The following is a 19,618-nucleotide window of genomic DNA, read 5'->3' on the forward strand; positions in this document are numbered from 1 at the left end:
TTCTAAACACATAGCATGTACATACCAAGAATTACACCCCAAAATATATTCCGCTACTCCTCCCGAGTATGGGGATGCCATATGTGTGAGACTTTGTGTAGACATGTTGATGCTGCACTGCTGATAATCACTGGTACACTGACAAATGTGAATTTGACATTAACAGATGTGTGTACACTGGGAAAACTTGCTGGATGATCAGGGTGTATAAAAGTAGTGAAAATGCTGCGAAAAGCTGATCCCCAGCTTGAAACACAGATCAGCTGTCCTTCTTCTCACTGGTGGGCTCTGTGTGAGGAGAAGCAGAGCTGATTGAGCAACAGACTAATGTTTACATTACATGAAGGCTGCGATTGGACACAGCCATCATGTGATCTGCCGATCGGCGATGTGCTGTGTCCAGAGGACATAGGGACACCAGGAGTACACAGCAGAGCGGCCACATTCTGAGCAACGTACAGGTAAAACCTTTCAGAATGGCGGTTGTCCCATCCTGCCATGTATGTGCAGTGGCCGGGTGGGAAGCGGTTTAAGGCTCTGCTTTGGTTTTACTTCAGGCACATAAACACACCAATGCAATTACGTACAGATTAACCGGTTCCTGACCAGCTCACGCATATATACTGCAGCAGAATAGCTTTGTGTATATATACACAACTTTGCCCAGGAGAGCCACCAGAAGGCGTCCGCCTGCTGCACAGCAGGGGACCCAATGATTGTGGCTGGCAGGCGCGATCACCACCGGCCATACGCACGTAAGCCAGCAAGGGATTTGTGTCTAACACACAAACCACTGTGCTGTCAGAGTAGAGAAGACAGATCGTGTGTTCCTACAAAGTAGGGACAGCGATCTGTCCCAGACAGTTAGAACACAGTGAGGGAACACACAGTTAACCCCTTCCCTGGCAGGGACATTTATACAGTAATCAGTACATATTTTTAGAACTGACTGCCCTAGAAATGTCAATGGTCCCAAAAATTTGGCAAAAGTCTTATCTGTCCGTCGCAATACCGCTAAAAATGGCAGATCACCGCCAGTACTAATAAACAATAAATAGATCTTTTGCATAGTTTGTAGACGCTATAACTTTTGCGCAAATCAAACAATATACGTTTATTGAGATTTTTTTTTTTTACCAAAAATATGTAGAATATATATTATCCTAAACTGATGAAGATTTTATTTTTTTATTTGGGGGATATTTATTATAGCAAAAGTAAAAATAATATACAGTATATTTTTCAAAATAGTAACTCTTTTTGTTTATAGTGCAAAAAATGAAAACCCGCAGAGGTGAGCAAATAGCACCAAAAGAAAGCTCTATTTGTGGGACAAAAAGGACGCCAATTTTGTTTGGGTACAGCATTGCATGACAGTGCAATTGTCAGTTAAAGCAACGCAGTGCCAAATTGTAAAAAGTGCTCTGGTCAGGAACACACTGTTAAGGGCATAAAATCTTCCGGTGGTTAATAAAAAAAAAAAAACATAAAAACTCATTAAAGCTAAAAACAACTTTAAGTGTATAAAGTTTCTCATTCTTACCATTGGCCCATTACTGCAATGCCAAGCTTCAACTGCCAGTTGTGAGGTCAAGAGGCAGGGCCAGGCACTCAAACCACTAACCCAGTCATAGTAAGTACTTTTCTAAGAACCTGGGTTGTTTTACCTCAAAACAACTTAATATGTTAAAACCTAACAGGGCCTGTTTATGTGCTAAACCACTCCAGCTAACCACTTGCCAAATGCCTTTCGCAGATATACTGCAGAAAGGAGGCTCGGCTCTGCAAACAGATGTACCTGTACCATGCATTAAAATAATGTGGGCGCACATGCCTGCTCCATTTTGGGTGGGGAGCGCACATAGGTCTGGCAGACTCGATGTCCACCAGTCATCCATAATTGCGGTACAGAGACAGAACAGGGATTTGCCTGTAAACAAGGCAGCTCCCCATTTTGATATGAGACAACACTGAGCTCAGCTGTTCCTAGTGATCAGGAACAGCGAACTCTGTAAGCCCATTGCCCACACAGAGCACTTCCCGGCTCCCGTCCTGCAGTTAAATTCAGTGTCCTTAATGCCCCATTCACATGGGGCTGACTCTACTAGCTCCCGTTGATCCCCGCTGAGCCGGTTGATGACAGTTCCATCTCTGCTCACTGTGCAGGGATGGAACTGTCAGAGCCCTCCTGTCCTCTATGGTGAGATCGGATGAAAAAGGACAGCCTGGGTGGAAGGCAAACGCATCGCCATCTGTATGTTTTGAGCGGATCTTGTCAGATCAGATGGCAGGCGGGTGTCAGCGGACACATCTCCACTGACATCCGCCTGTCCATACATGTTAATGGGTGGCCTACTCAGATCCGTCTGAAAAACCTTTGCAGGCCAATCGCATGAAAGGGGCCTTACTGTTGCAATTTCACCTAGTGCATGCCTGTGTGACAGCGGGACGGGAGCTGGTAAGTGCAATAGGCCTGCACCGAAATCAGCACTTCAAAGGACATCGTTAATAGACACCGATTTACAGGGGAAATAGAAGATGGTGCAGGGAGACTGATGGGGAAAGGAATGTGCTTGGGGGTTCTTAGGGGGACAGAAATCTGCAGGACAACTGACAGGAACACAGATGTTAGGCCTCGTGCGCATTAAAAGTCCAGCCCCGCTGATGGCAGCCTTTCAAATTCTATTCTATAATTTATTTATAAATGTATTTATTTTTTGGCCCACGAATATCTAATATATGATGTGGTCCTTGAAGTAAAACGTTTGGAGACCCCTGTTCTAAAGTATAATAGGAGAGGAGAAATACTGTACCCATCAATGTATTGTATAGGTTTTGCTCCCAGCATTATCAACCAAAACTAAGGCTGGCCAACTAAGGCTGGCCATACATGGTCGAACTTCAAAAGAAATTAGAAATTTTGTGCGTTTGTGATCTGATGGTGCCACCAGCTCATGTTAGAGAAAAGAATTTCCGTGGCTCGGAATCTTCTTATCTTTCCGGGAATTTTCTTTTCTTGCGCTCGTGTGCATTTCTTTTTCGATTAATATTTTTGCACGATTCCCCCTATTGATTAGAAAAATCGGTAGAATTTACAACATGCCCGATTACTCAAATGTGATGGCCAAATGAAAGGCTGCTGTAGAAAATCATTTTGAAAATCGACCCATGTATGGCCTGATTAACTGTGCACACAGCAAGACTTCTAGTTGCATCTCACTTTGTATGTGTACATCTAAATAAACATTACAAATAAAAAAAAAAAAAAAAGTCTCCTAGCATTCCAAATGGGTAGCCAGACCCTGCCACTAGGTGAACCTGCTGTCCTTGATAGTATAATGGTTTCTAATGTACCTTACAGCAGCCAGACAGTGGTCATCAAACACAGATTGTCAGATTGTAGAACAGTGCTACTCTGAGTCATGACAGTAATTTTTACTACATAATACTAATACATATATTGAATATGTGGCTGCTATGGAGAATGTAGTAAAAAAGAAATGTATATACATAATACTGTGGTGTTCAATTATACTATATTAACAAATATGGGGATTTGACCATTCTTCCAGAAGCGAGCCAGGCCTTCTCATCCACATTAGTGCCCGACCTCACAAATGCGCTTCTGGAAGAATGGTCAAAAATTCCCACAGACACACTCAAACCTTGTGGACAGCCTTCCATGAAGAGTTGAAGCGGTTTAAGCGGCAAAGGGTGGGCCAACTCAATATTGAACCCTGCGGACTAAGACTTGGATGCCATTTAAGTTCACGTAAAGGCAGGCGTCCCAATACTTTTGGCAATATAGTGTAGTTGTTCTAATATTTTGAGGCAGGCGCCTACATTTTAGAAGGATATGACTTACCTTCTGCACATTCAATTTAGGGCAGAAAAGTAATTGCAGCAAGTTTAGAAATTAAGTGCAAATAGGGCCATGGCCTGGACCGGCATGGTGCGAGGAATGTAGTTCGGGAGCTCCACTTGCCCAAACTCCATAGACGCAAATCCTGGGGCTAATAATACCAGCCACAACCTATAACGAAGCATGCAACAGCCTGCACCAACACAGAGCATGTCTCCACCAAAGAAAGCGACTGAGACTGCCTCGAAACTGGCTAAATACCACCATTAGGACAGGGGGGCTGAGGAGGGAAATGGCGCCGGCTCACCTTCCCCTGTGGACCCGGCCGCAGAAGACATTGCCTGCGTGCTTGAAGCCATACCAGACTGCAAAAGCATCCTCACATGTAAAATTGAGGAGGTGAAGATAGACGTCTCCCTAATTCACCAAGACTTGCAGAAACTGAGCGACCGAGTCACTGAGATGGAGACCCGCATTAGTCGGGTTGAGGATGAAGTACCGCCACTCCAAAAACACAACTGAAGGGCTAAAATACCTGCTGAACGCAGTTCTCGCGAAACAGGACGATATTGAAAATAGATTTAGGAGGTGCAATCTGCTAGATCTCCTAACCTAACCTCATCATCTGCAATGAAATTGGGACTGCTCCTCCTGAAGGTACTGTTCTCCCCCCTCCCCCCTCTTACCCTTCCCCTACCCCTCTGACTTTAGCCTGCCTGAACTGCAGTCTCAGTTTCTCACTCACCCATTCACCTCCACCACACCCTTGTTTTCTGCTGTTGGGCATGAACTGTGGCCCCATATCCCAGATCCTTGTGACAAGCTACCACCTGCAACGAGGACTCAATTCCCCACATCCCCTCATTCTCCCTATAAATTTAATCCTGGAGTTCCTGGACTAGGAGTCTCACTCCTTAGCTGCGGGAGTCCTCGCGGATCCTGCTATTTTCTTTACCATATGTAACGTTGGGCGCAAGGCTCAAGTAAGGTTTCTCTGGCCTGTTCGGTCTCAGCAAGCTGCACGTGCTATACTTGGTGCACTGCCTACCCGGACACACTGGTGTGTTGGTTTAAGTTTATCAGAAGGGTTACTATGGTTTTAATGTTCGGTCTCTATTGTACATACAGAAGAGTATTGGATGCAGGTGCTTAACGAATGCTATGTCTGATTTACAGTGCAATGGTACTCTGTGTGCTACCACACTGCTAGAAGTGCAATGTATCATGTTGCAATGTTTTGTCCTAGTTACCCTGGGCTCTGGGAGTGATGTCACGGGCCCTCCCATTCTTGGGACGGTCCGGGACGTGGAGGCACGAGCTCTGAATAGGGGGAACATGGATATAAGCTATCTGCTAATATGCCCAGTGTGAAATGTCGAACATGGAATGTACGTGGCCTTAGAGCAAAGCCTAAGCGGAATGCAGCTTTGTCTTACCTTAAAGGCACAACGCACAGAGCTTACAGTGCTGGCAGAGACATCTCGCGGGCCAATTTTTGCCGACGCTTAAAAAACCTTGGGTGGGCTGGCTTTATCAAGCCCCCCATACAGGGAATTCTAGGAGTGTAGCCATACTGGTGGCCAAAACAGTGCAGTTTGTATTCTTAAAGGGGTAGTAAAGGTATTTTTTTTATTTTCTACATAGGTTCCTTTAACCACTTCAGCTCCGGACCAATAAACACCTTAAGGACCAGAGGTCTTTTTGCAATTTCGCACTGCGCTGCTTTAACTGGTAATTGCGCGGTCATGCAATATTGCACCCAAACGAAATTTGCGTCCTTTTCTTCCCACAAATAGAGCTTTCTTTTGATGGTATTTGATTGCCTCTGCGATTTTTTTTTTTTGCGATATAAATGGAAAAAGAGCGAAAATTTTGAAAAAAAAAGATATTTTCTTCTTTTTGTTATAAGAAAAATCGAATAAACTAAATTTTAGTCATACATTGAGGGCAAAATTTATTCAGCCACATGTCTTTAGTAAAAAAAATGTCAATAAGCGTATATTTTTGGTTTGCGCAAAAGTTATAGCGTCTACAAACTAGAGTACATTTTCTGGAATTTACACAGCTTTTAATTTATGACTGCCGATCTCATTTCTTGAGGTGCTAAAATGGCAGGGCAGTACAAATCCCCCCCAAATGACCCCATTTTGGAAAGTAGACACCCCAAGGAAATTGCTGATGGGTATGTTGAGCCCATTGAATATTTATTTTTTTTGTCCTAAGGGATTGAATAATGACAAAAAAAAAAAAAAAAATTTTTTTTACAAAAAGTTGTCACTAAATGATATATTGCTCACACATGCCATGGTTATATGTGGAATTGCACCCCAAAATATATTCCGCTACTTCTCCCGAGTATGGCGATACCACGTGTGTGGGACTTTTTGGGAGTCTAGTCGCGCACGGCACCCCGAAAACCAATCACCACCTTCAGGATTTCTAAGGGTGCAAATTTTTGATTTAACTCCTCACTACCTATCAGTTTCGAAGGCCATAAAATGCCAAAATAGCACAAAACCCCCCAAAATGACCCCATTTTGGAAAGTAGACACCCCAAGCTATTTACTGAGAGGCATGTTGAGTCCATGGAATATTTTATATTTTGCCACAAGTTGCGGGAATATTACAAACTTTTTTTTTTTTGCACAAAGTTGTCACTAAATGATATATTGCTCACACATGCTATGGGCAGAAGTCAAATTACACCCCAAAATAAATTCTGCTGCTTCTCCCGAGTACGGGGATACCACATGTGGGGGACTTTTTGGGAGCCTAGCCACGTACGGGACCCCAAAAACCAAGCACTGCCTTCCGGATTTGAATATAAAATGCTATAAAAAACAAACTAACCAGAGTCACCCGTAACACTTATACGGTGATCAGTGGTGAAAGGGTTAACTAGGGGCAATCAGGGGGTTCAAGACGGGGAACCTAAATAACTAACTGGCTAACCAGCGTCACCAGTGACACTTATACTGTGATCGCTGGTGAAAGGGGGTGAAAGGGTTAACTAGCAGCAATCAGGGGGTTAAAACCATTATTGGGTAGTATATCGGGGTACCTAGCGCTATAAAAACCTGGCGGTGAACCTAAAAAATAACTAGCTACCTAGCGACTGTAGCGACACTAATGCAGCGATCAGAAAAACGATCGCTTAGTGACACTGGCAAAAGGGGGTGAAAGGGTTAACTAGCGGCAATCAGGGGGTTAAAACCATTATTGGGTAGTATATCGGGGTACCTAGCGATATAAAAACCTGGCGGTGAACCTAAAAAAATAACTAGCTACCTAGCGACACATGCAGCGATCAGAAAAATGATCGCTTAGTGACACTGGCAAAAGGGGGTGAAAGGGTTAACTAGCGGCAATCAGGGGGTTAAAAACATTATTGGGTAGTATATCGGGGTACCTAGCGCTATAAAAACCTGGCGGTGAACCTAAAAAAATAACTAGCTACCTAGCGACTGTAGCGACACTAATGCAGCGATCAGAAAAACGATCGCTTAGTGACACTGGCAAAAGGGGGTGAAAGGGTTAACTAGCGGCAATCAGGGGGTTAAAAACATTATTGGGTAGTATATCGGGGTACCTAGCGATATAAAAACCTGGCGGTGAACCTAAAAAAATAACTAGTTACCTAGCGACACTAGCGACACATGCAGCGATCAGAAAAATGATTGCTTAGTGACACTGGCAAAAGGGGGTGAAAGGGTTAACTCTAGGGGCAATCAGGGGGTTAAATCTTTATTGGGGGGTGATAGGGGGCTACCCTGGACCTAACACTAACTGTCCTGACAGTTTTTACTGTCACAACTGACACTGAATGCATTGATCAGTAAAGAAATGATCAATGCAATCAGTGACACTGTGACTGGGGGATCGGGGGGCGATCGGGGGGGGGGGGATCGGGGGGGGTTTGTGTGCCTGTGTGTACCTACATGTCAGTGTAGTGTTGGTGCACACTTACTTTTACTCTTCTCCTCGTAGTCCGGTCAAAAAGACCGCCCCGAGGAGAATGACATCACTTCCTCCTTCCTGTGTAAACAATACACAGGGGAGGAAGCTTCTCATTGGCCAGGAGCGATCCAGAGGGGGTGGCCGAAAACCAACGGCCATCCCCTCATCACGGAGCGCTCCTGGACCGAATCGGACCGCCGTAAACAGCGGACCGATCGGACCCCCCACCCGCTGGAAGGCAATCACGTAGATGTACGTGATTGTGCCTGCCTGTGCCATTGTGCTGACGTACAATGGCAATACGGCGGTCCTCAAGTGGTTAAGCTAGTGCATTGTTGGTTCACTTATTTTTTCCTTCGATTTCCCTTCTAAATGTTTTTTTTCTTTGTTTTCTTTGTCTGAATTTCTCACTTCCTGTTCCTCCTCAGTAAGCTGTTCAGTAAGCTGTTCTGGCTGACTAACCACCAGCTCAGATGATGGTGAGAAGTTTACTGAGGAGAAACAGGAAGTGAGATATTCAGACAAAGCGAAAACACATTTAGAAGGGAAATCAAAGGAAAAGGTAAGTGAACCAACAATGCACAAGCTTAAATGAACCTAGGTAGAAAATAAAAAAATTGCCTTTACAACCCCTTTAACACTTAGGTCCGACCCCCAGGGCAGATTTTAATTTTTCCATGCTAAAATAAATGGCCTAGAGCTTCTACTATTAGCTATCTACATACCTCCCCCCTTCCAATTTAATGTCCTAACCGAGGGTATAGCATTTATGTCTCAATTCCCCACTGTTCCCGCGATTTGGCTAGGGGACTTTAACAATGTCATGAATAGGGACCTAGACAGACTGACAATGACATCATCTGATAGCATACCAGGTTCGGTAGGCTCCTTACTGATCTTGCTCTTATAGACACATGGAGACAGATATCCTCAGGAGAGGGCATTCTCATGCTTCTCAACGACACACAACTCCATGTCACGAATTGATCTCATATTGATTTCTCGTACTCTCCTTCCCATACTAGGCAAAGTTGGGTTCAACCCACGAGTCCTTTCTGATCATGCCCCATACTGGGTTGAACTTTGCTTCGACTCTCCCCACCCCACGACATACATCTGGAAGCCAAATCCCTTCTGGGTTGAAGGGATATCTTCCCCCCCCCCCCCCCCCATCACTGAATGGGACTTATTTTTCCAGTCCAATAGGGACACTGTGCCATTTGATGTGGTGTGGGACTCTTTCAAGTCCCATGCCCGCATGATTTTATCCCATCTTATATCAAGATATCGGAAAACTTCATCCCAAGTGATTAGGCAGGCAAAGCAAGCCCTGGCGGATGCAGAGAAAAACTTCACTGAGAGGCAGTATGAGTGTTGAGAATGGACGGGGCGGCTCCTGGCCTATCTGGCTCATTTGGACCACAGACCTCCTATAGTGTATAAAAATGGGTACTACTGCGCAGAACCTCAATCACCCTACCAAAATGGTCACCGATAGTCAAATATCACTAAGGGAAGCCACCAACATATAAAGTGATCTCTGCACCATCAAGAAAAATGTGAAAAAAGTATGTGGCGCTACCTAAAGCAATAATTACATATAAATAAAAAAAAAATAGAAATGATAATCAATTATAGATAAATAAACCTCATAAATCTGTGCAAAGTAAAAAAACAATAAAAAAAAAACAAAAAAAAAAAAAACAATGTGCAAACAGTACAATAATTTTTTAATCTTCACAATTAGGTAATAAATGTGCAAATAGCTACTTGTGCAATATGCAAATAAAGTGCAAAATAAATCTTGAAATTAGTCTGTGTATCACAGCAACAAAGTGATCTTGCGAAAGAAAATACAGTTCTGAATGTAAAATCCCAAAGAGTGATAGTTATATTTCCAAAGTTTCAAATACATCCATGCAGTGAAAGCTGAGTGTAAAAAACTTCAAACTGTGACACTCCGATGATCCACACTTCAGTGCTCAACATGTGCACTATATAGTGCCACTAAAGGCCATATGACACTGTGTAAACAATGGCTGCAATCACAATCCTCCTTTACTCCTTGTATATCCAGCCCGTCAGATACGAAGACGAAGACGAAGAAGACGAAGCTCCAACATGTAGTACTATTAAAAATAGGCTTTAATAAAATAAATCCACACTTACATCAAAGCTATGACACAATCGTGGGTAAACAAACCGTACTTCCGGTCTTGGCCACGACCAGAAGTGACGACAATAACACCTGGCTCTTCCCTGACATGTTGCGTCACGTTCACGTGACTTTGCAAAGGGTTTTTTTTTTATTATTTATATGTAATTATTGATTTAGCTAGCACTACATACTTTTTTCACAGACCTCCTATGGTGGTCTCCCTCCGTACCTCTGATGATGTGTTGCTCACTGACCCTTACAAGGTGGCTGCAGAGTTTCGCTCCTTCTTCATATCTCTGTACTCCTCTGTCACCAATAATCCCCAGGAAGAGGTGGCGTCTCTCTTAGCAAGCGTAGGGCTACCTAAACTTACGCAAACCCAATTTGAGATGTTGGAGGCTCCCATCACCGAAGATGACATAATGAAAGCAATGTCCCTGCTGAATTTTACACTACCTATAGCGAGGCTCTAATCCCCAGACTCCGCAAGTGATTCTCCCACATCTTTGAATATGGCTCCTTACCCTCCTCCATGAGCGAGGCCTATAATTGTACTTATTCCCAAACCTGGTAAAAATGTAGAACTCCCTGACTCATATCGCCCAATATCTCTCCTTCAATTAGATATTAAGATCCTGACGCTACGTTTAAATGATGTGATCCTCACGTTAATCCACTCGGACCAGACTGGGTTTATGCCAGCCAAAAATACGGCATACTATCTACGTAGGCTATATATGAACATGCAGGCTGAACATTGCTAACTGGGTTCCAGAGTTGTAGTGTCTCTCGACTTTGCAAAGGCGTTCCATTCAGTCGAGTGGGCATACCTTTGGAAATGCCTGATGCGATTCAGATTTGGATCCAGCTTCATTAACCACTTCCCGACCGGCGCAGGCCGATGTACGTCGGCAGAATGGCGCGGCCAGGCATATTGGCGTACAGGTACATCCAGTTTTAAATGCCGCCCTGCCATCGCGAGCACGCCTGCGGTGGCACGCTCGCGTGCCGGTCGGGACCCGTGAGTCCGGTTGCGGGTCCCGAGGACGCGATCGCCGCGGGCATACCCGCGATCGTCTCACGGGGCAGCTGAACGAGGAGATGCCGTTGTAAAAAGCATCTCCCCATTCTGCCTAGCAACAAGTGGTGCTGATCTCTGCTCCATGTGATTGGAGCAGAGATCAGTGTTCAATAAAACAAATCCCAGCCCCCCCACAGTTAGTAACACGCCCCTAGGAACACTTAACCCCTACACTGCCACCCACTGGTTAACCTCTTCCCTGCCAGTGTAATTTACACAGGAATCACTGCATCTGTATAGCAGTGATTGCTGTATAAATGACAATGGTCCCAAAAAGGTGTAGAAAGTTGCCGATGTGTCCGCCATAATGTCGCAGTCACAAAAATCGCTGATCGCCGCCATTACTAGTAAAAAAAAATTATTAAATAAAAATGCCATAAATCTATCCCCTATTTTGTAAACGCTATAACTTTTGCGAAAACCAATCAATCGCTTATTGCGATTTTTTTTACCAAAAATATGTAGAAGAATATGTATCAGCCTCAACTGAGGAAAAAAAAATGTTTTTTTTATATATTTTTGGGGGATATTTATTATAACAAACAGTAAAAAAAGAATGCGTTTTTTTCAAAATTGTTGCTCTATTTGTTTATAGCGCAAAAAATAAAAAACGCAGAGGTGATCAAATACCACCAAAACAAAGCTTTATTTGTGGGAAAAAAAAGGACGTCAATTTTGTTTGGGAGCAACGTCGCACGACCGCGCAATTGTCAGTTAAAGCGATGCAGTGCCGAATCGCAAAAAGTGGTCTGGTCTTAAGCCAGCAAAATGGTCCGGTCTGAAAGTGGTTAAATAGATCAGACTTCTGTATCAAAGTCCACACGCCAGGATCTTGGTCAATGGAAGAGTTTCTGACCCCTTCCCCCCCTCTCAAGGGGCACGAGACAGGGATGCCCTCTATCCCCCGTTATATGCCCTAGCAGTAGAACCTCTTGCTTCCTCCCTCAGAATGCATCCAGATATACGCGGACTATGAAGTGGGAACCTAATTGAAAAGGTTAGTTTATATGCTGCTATATCTGGAAGATGCAGGCCCGTCCTTACAATCAGCCCTTGAACTTATTCAAAACTTTGGTAGATACTCTGGCTTGAAAATTATTTGGGACAATTCCCAGATCCTTCCCCTCAACGTAAGTGTCCCCACGGAATTATAGGCCTCCTCCCCACTCCTCAGAGTAAGTTCTATGACCTACCTTGGGATTGTGATCACCCGATCACCGGAAGACTTTGTCAGACTAACATAGAACCCCTGATAGCGAATCCAAAAACGCTGACACAGCAAATCTACCCCTCGGGGTGATGGGCCGGGTGAATCTAATTAAGATGGTTATCCTCCCCAAATTCTTGTATGTCTTATGGCACGCCCCAGCTTATTTGCCCCTCAGAATTTTCAAATCTATTGAGGCCATCCTCAACTCCTGTGTGTGGGGGGCAAACCGACATAAGTTGTCCGGGCAAACGCTGAAAAATCCCACTGAGTTGGAGGGAGCGACATTGCTTGACTTTAATCTGTACTATCTAGCGGCGCAACTGTCCCACTTTTTTCACTTAGACAAACATGTTAAGAACCGATACCTCACTCATATCTGTTCCCCCCACGGCTGCAAAATTACTCACCCCTTTCAGATTCTGCTTAGGGATGCCCCAGGTACAGGGGGGGTTGGGAAATTGCAAAGGTCTATTATACCACCATTGTAGGGTGTGGGAGGTGGTGAGGCGTAAATTGAAGGTACCACCAACACACTTTCACACACCCTTATGGGACAATCCCAGCCTAAAGGAAATACTAACTGTGCCAGACCATACCCTATGGCTTAATCAAGGGATAGGATATCTGTCGGATATGTACAATGATACTGTTCTTAAAGCGTTCCAGAAACTCAAGGAAGAATTCAAACTCCCTAACTCCATGCACTTTCGCTACCTCCAGCTCTTCCACACCCTCCAGGCTCAATTTAGCGAAAATCCCCGTAACACAGTATCTAGATATTATGTATATTTTAAGAGAGCAAGATTCTCGCAAACTTATCTCAGGGTTTTACAATTCATTACTCCGACCCTCAGCGACAATCCTTGCATACCAACTGAGGGATCGCTGGGCTGGGGATGTGGGAGGGCTGAAGGATGACAAATGGGAAGACGCCCTAGCTACCTGCAAAAAAGTTTCTACTAAGCTGTCGGACCGCCTTACACAACTCTATATTCTGCATAGATCATACCTGACCCCTCTTCGCTTGGCCAAATATAAACCTGACCAAAACCCACAGTGCCCCAGGTGTGACAGTCCATTCAGTACTTTCACCTTTGGTCATGTCCAGTAATACAGGACTACTGGTCCCATATAGTGAAATTCATTCATGAAGAGATGGGGTCTCCCTTGACACTATGCCCCAAACAATGCCTACTAGGGGTGTTCCCAGATCCTGACTCGGATAAGTTCCATAAAATATTCCTCCAGGAGACACTGTTTATGGCTAGGCTACTTATAGCGAGGAAATGGCTACAAGCTGTTCCACCAACACTCCAAGAGTGGATCTCAGTAATAAATAATGTTTTGCCATTATTCCTGTATTCAACCAATAATTGGGCCATTGTATGTATATGTCATAGTGAGCATTCCACTCACTGTTTCTTTTTTTGTTTTTGTAATCAAAAGCAATGGTAACGTTACTGTATATATTCTGTATGCCTTTACTCTTCTAAATAAAAACACCACGTTACTTGTAAAAAATAAATAAAGTGCAAATCAAAATTTTCTCACCTTTTCGGTTACAGGGAAGAGTAGTAGCACAGCACAAACAGGTCGTGGGACCAGGCTCAGGAGCTCAGGGTCAAGGCCATAGACATCAACAAACTGCCAGCTGGAGCCAAGACCCAGTTGTTTGAGGAACTGCAGAAATGTGAAAAAACAAAAACAAAACCTGAAGCAAATATACTATGCACAACCTATATACAAAACACACCTGCCTATGATTTGATTTAAGCAACCATTATTAACAGTGGAACACAAAATACATTAACCACTTAAGGACCGCCTCACGCCGATGTACGTCGGCAGAATGGCAAGGCTGGGCAAAGGCACGTCGCCCTTTAAGAGCCCAGCCGTGGGAGGCGCACTCATGACCCGATGGTGGAGGGGGGCATTTATAAATTGCAATCAGTTTAGTAGTTGGCACATACAGTCATGGGCAAAAATACTGTCAACCCTGCATTTCTGTCAAATACACCACTCCACCAAGAAAATTGTTGCTATTACAAATGTTTAGGCATGTTTATGTTGGTACGACTAATAGAAGTGGAGAAACAAAGAAAGTCAAATATGACACACTCCACATAAAATGGCAAACCTGGACTAGACAAAATTATTGGCATCTTCTCAAAATTGTAAGAAATTATTGCATCCCATGGTTGTGATGTTCCTGTAATGTGTAATTAAAAACTCAACTGTATCAATTAACAGGTGCGGACAGTATAGAATATAGCAACCAGTGAACATTTGACTCAACCTTTCTGTTTTCTGTGTCTCTGCGTGCCACAAGGAGCATGGAGAAGAAGAGAAAGAGCAGCAAAGAAATGTCTGAGGAATTGATAGGTAAAATTGTGGAAAAGCATGGACAATCTCAAGGTTACAAGTCCAGAGATAAGAATGTTCCTGTGTCCACTGTGGGCAACACTATCAAGAAGTTTACAGCCTATGGCACTGTAGCTAATCTCCCTGGAATTGGACAAAAGAGAAAAAATTGAAGGATTGTTCGAATGGTGGATAAAGAAGCCCGATCCAACTTCCAGACAAATTCAAGCTGACTTTTAGGCACAGGGTACAACTGTGTCAGCTTGCACTATACATTGCCATCTGAATGAAAAGGAGCGCTATGGTAAGAGACCGAGGAGGACCTCGCTGCTGGCAAAGAAAATATAAAAAGGACACATTGAAGCTTGCAAAAAAAAAATAAAAAAAGTAAAAAACACCCATACTCAGCCCAAACAAACCAAAAAAGTGAGAAAGTCAAAATACTTTTGAGAATGTGCTGTGGATAGACTAAACAAAATAACAGCTTTTTTTCCCCAAAAAGGGGTGTGCTACCGAATATTAAAAATTGATGGTGACAATTTTGTCTAGTCCATTTTTGGAGTTTTGCAAGGAATGTGTCAGATTTAGCTTTTTGTGTCATATAAATACAAAGAAATAAGCACTAGAATGCCTAAACATTTGTAATTGCAACAATTTCTTGAGCAAGATGGTGAATTGTCTGACAGATATGCATGGGTGTCAATATTTTTGGCCATGACTGTATACGGTTGTGCTCAAGTTTGCATAACCTCACAGAAATCATGAGATTTTGGTATGAATATTGAAAATATGACTGATTATTCCAAAAAACCTGTCTTATATTTAACCACTTCGCATCCAGGCCAATTCTGACATTTCTCTCCTTTTCTCATAAAAATAAAAAAACAAAAACAAAAAAAAAAAAACCCCACAGTAAAGTTAGCCCTTTTTTTTGCATAATGTGAAAGAGGAAGATACGTAGAGTAATTAGATACCCAACATGTCACGCTTCAAAATTGCACGCGCTCGTGGAATGGCGCCAAACGTTGGTATTTAAAAATCCCCATATACGACGCTTTAATTTTTTTTACTGGTTACATGTTTTGGGTTACAGAGAAGGTCTAGGGCTAGAATTATTGCTCTTGCTCTAATGTTTGTGGCGATACCTTACATGTGTGGTTTGAATACAGTTTTCATATGTAGGCGGGACTTACGTATGTGTTCGCTTCTGCGTACGAGCTCACGGGGACAGGGGCACTTTAAATTTTTTCTTTTTTTATTGTTAATTTTACTTTATTAATTTTGGTTTGACATTTTTTTCCCCAAAAATAAATTTTTGATCACTTTTATTCCTATTACAAGGAATGTAAACATCCCTTGTAATAGGAATATGGGATGAAAGGTCCTCTTTACAGTGAGATATGGGGTCAATAAGACCCCGTATCTCACCTCTAGGCTGGGAAGCCTGAAAAAAAAAAAAGGATTCTGGCTTTGATCGTATTGGCGAGTTGGTAGAAGCACCGGAGGGCGGGACGTCTATGGCTGGGTATTGCAGGGTATCACCGAGTATGGCTGGGTATTGCAGGGTATCTCCAAGTATGGCGGGGTAATGCAGAGTATTGGCGGGGTAATGCAGAGTATTGGCGGGGTAATGCAGAGTATTGGCGGGGTAATGCAGAGTATTGGCGGGGTAATGCAGAGTATTGGCGGGGTAATGCAGAGTATTGGCGGGGTAATGCAGAGTATTGGCGGGGTAATGCAGAGTATTGGCGGGGTAATGCAGAGTATTGGCGGGGTAATGCAGAGTATTGGCGGGGTATTGGCGGGGTATTGGCAGGGTATTGCAGAGTATTGGCAGGGTATTGCAGAGTATTGGCTGGTATTGTCAGGGTATTGATGGGTTAATTGTCAGTGAGCAGTGATGTGGGCACTGCAGATGTAGCCCACAGCGCTGCCGACACCGATCTGTTGCCCCTCCGCTGTACCGATCGGTACAGAGAGGGGAGGGAGGAACCGGCGTCATAACATGACGCTGGTTTGTTTACAAGTGATCACTCCGTCATTTGACAGAGCGATCACGTGGTAAACGGCCTGCGATGAACGGCCGTTTACCGTGATCCGTCGGGTCCTGTGGACCCGGCGGTCGCGGAATGCTCTCGTGTGCGAGAGCAGAATTCTGGGAGGCCGTTAATTAATGGCCTCTCAGAGTTAAACAACCGCCCTGAAGCCGTTAATCGGCTATGGGCCGATTGTCAAGTGGTTAAAGACCAACTACAGTCTGCTCAAATAATTTTGTAATAAAAAAACATCTTTACCATTCTGAAGCTTTCCTCTAACCACTTTGCATATTATTCTATATATACACACACATTGCGATTCTGTGCTTGCCAAATATGTGGCAGAAATTTTCCTCCACTAAGTCTGGCTGTAACCATTTTAACTGTGGGCAGCTGAAGCTGCTGCCTGTTCACTTCCTGGATTTACACAGAGGCACACCTCCAGCTCTCATTGGCCCTCTTATGACTAATGAGACAGAGACTACAAGAAAGCGGTCTGAATACTGCCTGTTAATACGACACAACTCCTTCCCAAAATACATACCATATTTAGCAGCGTATAACACGCACCCCAAGTTTAGAAGGGAATTTAAAAGAAAAAAAAAAAAAAAAAACTTTTCAGGAGAGAAGTTTAAGGAAAAAAAAAAACCTTACATTTAAACGCCCATCAATGCAGCCTTATCAGTGTCATTTGCAGCCTAGTCCGTCAGTCCATTGCAGCCTAGCCAGTCTGCCATTTAAAAATGGCGCCGCCGAGATACAGAGCGGATGTCCTGTGTATCTCAGCGGCTTTCAGCTATTTTTGACCGTTCTCGGCTATCTTTGGCCACACTGAAGATAGCCGAGAACATCCGAATGTGGCAGAAAGGGGTAGCTAGAGCAGGGGATCAGCGTATAACATGCACCCCTGATTTTAGGGGGGGGAAAGGTGCGCGTTATACCCCGATAAATACGGTATACTACAAAGAGAAGGTTAGCCCATGGGACTTTAAATGAGTTGATCATAGAGGTCATAACAGGTAAGTGGAGTAAATTAATTAGAATTTATTGAAATTCCAACATAATCATAAATGAGCATAAAAAAAAAAAAAAAAAAAAAAAAAAAACACATTGACACACCAGAACATCCTTGCTAACATATTATCTATTTCTTTGCTTTTTTCCCTTCACTTTCGCTCTCTCTTTATGTACCCTTGTTTATTCTCTGTTCCACCTCTGCTTATAACAAGAACACTATTAAGATAGACATTATTATTACCATTATACTCCTAGAAGATTAGGATGATGACTAGTAACAGACCCAGTTACATATCTCAATTTTGGCATGGCCGTTATGCTGTATATGGCTAATAAGGCACACCAAGCGATACATTTTCTTCTCCCTCTCCCCTTCTTTTAGCTCATTCCACTCTAGTCTCACTCTTTTCTTCACTTTTTATCTGTCCTCTTTCACCCTCTTTTTCATCCATATTGTCAGCGAGTTCATTATACAACAGCGATGCTTTACCTATATTTGCAGGTCATTTATTTAGTTTATTATTAATTGATTTGTATACATATTTATCTTCATTACAGTTGTCTTGACACATATGGCCAATGGGGTGATTCAGAACACATACTTTGTTTCATCTCTTCTTTCTGCCAAGGTCACCCTCCACTGGACCCTCGACTGTTTGCTACGGGTCACACCTCTTTAGCTCTAGGTTGGAGCATTTTCCGCTGTCGCCATGTAGGATCAGTCCTTTGGATCAATTGACCATAATGTGAGTATGGAGTACGTTATTGAGGTTACATGCTTCTTTTCTAACCCAAACCATCATTGAATGCTTTTACTGGTATTTACTATTTTTTAGCTATCTTGTACATACATCAACTCCTGAGGAAGCAAGCAGAGCTCAGGAAATGCGTAGAGTATAAAAAGATGTATATGTATATCATATCTCCCATATTTGTATTGAACATATTTATGGTCACCAGTTGTAAAATTCATGATGTTTTTATGCTCATTTATTGGAATTTAAATAAATTCTAATTTACTCCACTTACCTGTTATGACCTCTATGATCAACTTATTTAAAGTCCCATGGGCTAACCTTCTCTTTGCAGTAAATGAGACAGAGACAGACACATTTTTTTCCAGACAAGAAAGAGGAAGTGGGCTGTATAAGGTATTTAATGGCAGGAAAAAAAAATACTATCTAAAAGTTAAAACAAGGGCAGAGGATTTATTGGATGGAAAGTTGGAAAAAAAAAATGTATAATAATTATATATATTATATTATTTTTATATATTATATGTACTGAATTTAAACTTTAAGTCGTTAAACTGCCCCCATTTACAGATTTACAGAGAACTCTTTACTTGTTACATAGAATCAGAAAAAGCTATTTTAAGATCGTGAGGAGAGAGGAGAGTTGAAACCCAATCTCCATTCTTTAATGATTAAATCACGCAGCTCTAATACATACGTATACAGTATAAACATGAATTAAATATCTTTCTTATAGAAAAAAAATACTGCTCCAGCCTCTCTAATTTTGTTCACATGACATGGTCAAAAGAACTGGAAATGTATTTGCTCTGTTAGGCCACGTTTGGATGAGCGGCCATCACTGCTGTACCTCTAAAAAGCAATTAGCATTGGAAAGCTTTTCAGAGGTCTTTGGCAAGCAGTGAGGTAGCAACATGCCGCCTCCTTACATTAGACAAGATTGTGGCACAACCCTATTTACGTGAATGTGTCACATTTGGTGGCAGTACTGCCTGCCGAATGCAACAGCATTTTGGAAAGGTGTATGCTTCAATCAATTAATATACAGCAAAAAAAAAAAAAAAAAACTGAAGACTTTTTTTACTCTTTAAAAATGATATGTTATTCTTACCTGCTTTGTGCAGTCGTTTTGCACAAAGCAGCCTGGATCCTCCTTTTCTCGGTTCCCTCTTCAGGGCTCT

The 19,618-nt window shown here is 42.9% G+C and overlaps 1 protein-coding gene across 1 annotated transcript in view; it reads right to left on the reverse strand.

The window, feature by feature from the left end:
* The window catches only part of UCHL3 (ubiquitin C-terminal hydrolase L3), a 91,751-nt gene extending 72,398 nt beyond the window's left edge, over nucleotides 1–19,353 (reverse strand). The window contains exons 1-2 of the mRNA XM_077484473.1: nucleotides 19,288–19,353; nucleotides 13,820–13,948 (exon numbers count right to left, since the gene is read on the reverse strand). Of these exons, the coding sequence (XP_077340599.1) occupies nucleotides 13,820–13,948; nucleotides 19,288–19,353 (195 nt within the window). The remainder of the gene's footprint in view (nucleotides 1–13,819; nucleotides 13,949–19,287) is intronic.
* Nucleotides 19,354–19,618: the final 265 nt, after the last annotated feature.

Source organism: Lithobates pipiens, unplaced genomic scaffold (genome assembly GCF_037356315.1).
Source record: "Lithobates pipiens isolate NorthernLeopardFrog02 unplaced genomic scaffold, aLitPip1_a1.2 Scaffold_16, whole genome shotgun sequence".
Lineage (NCBI taxonomy): Eukaryota > Metazoa > Chordata > Amphibia > Anura > Ranidae > Lithobates > Lithobates pipiens.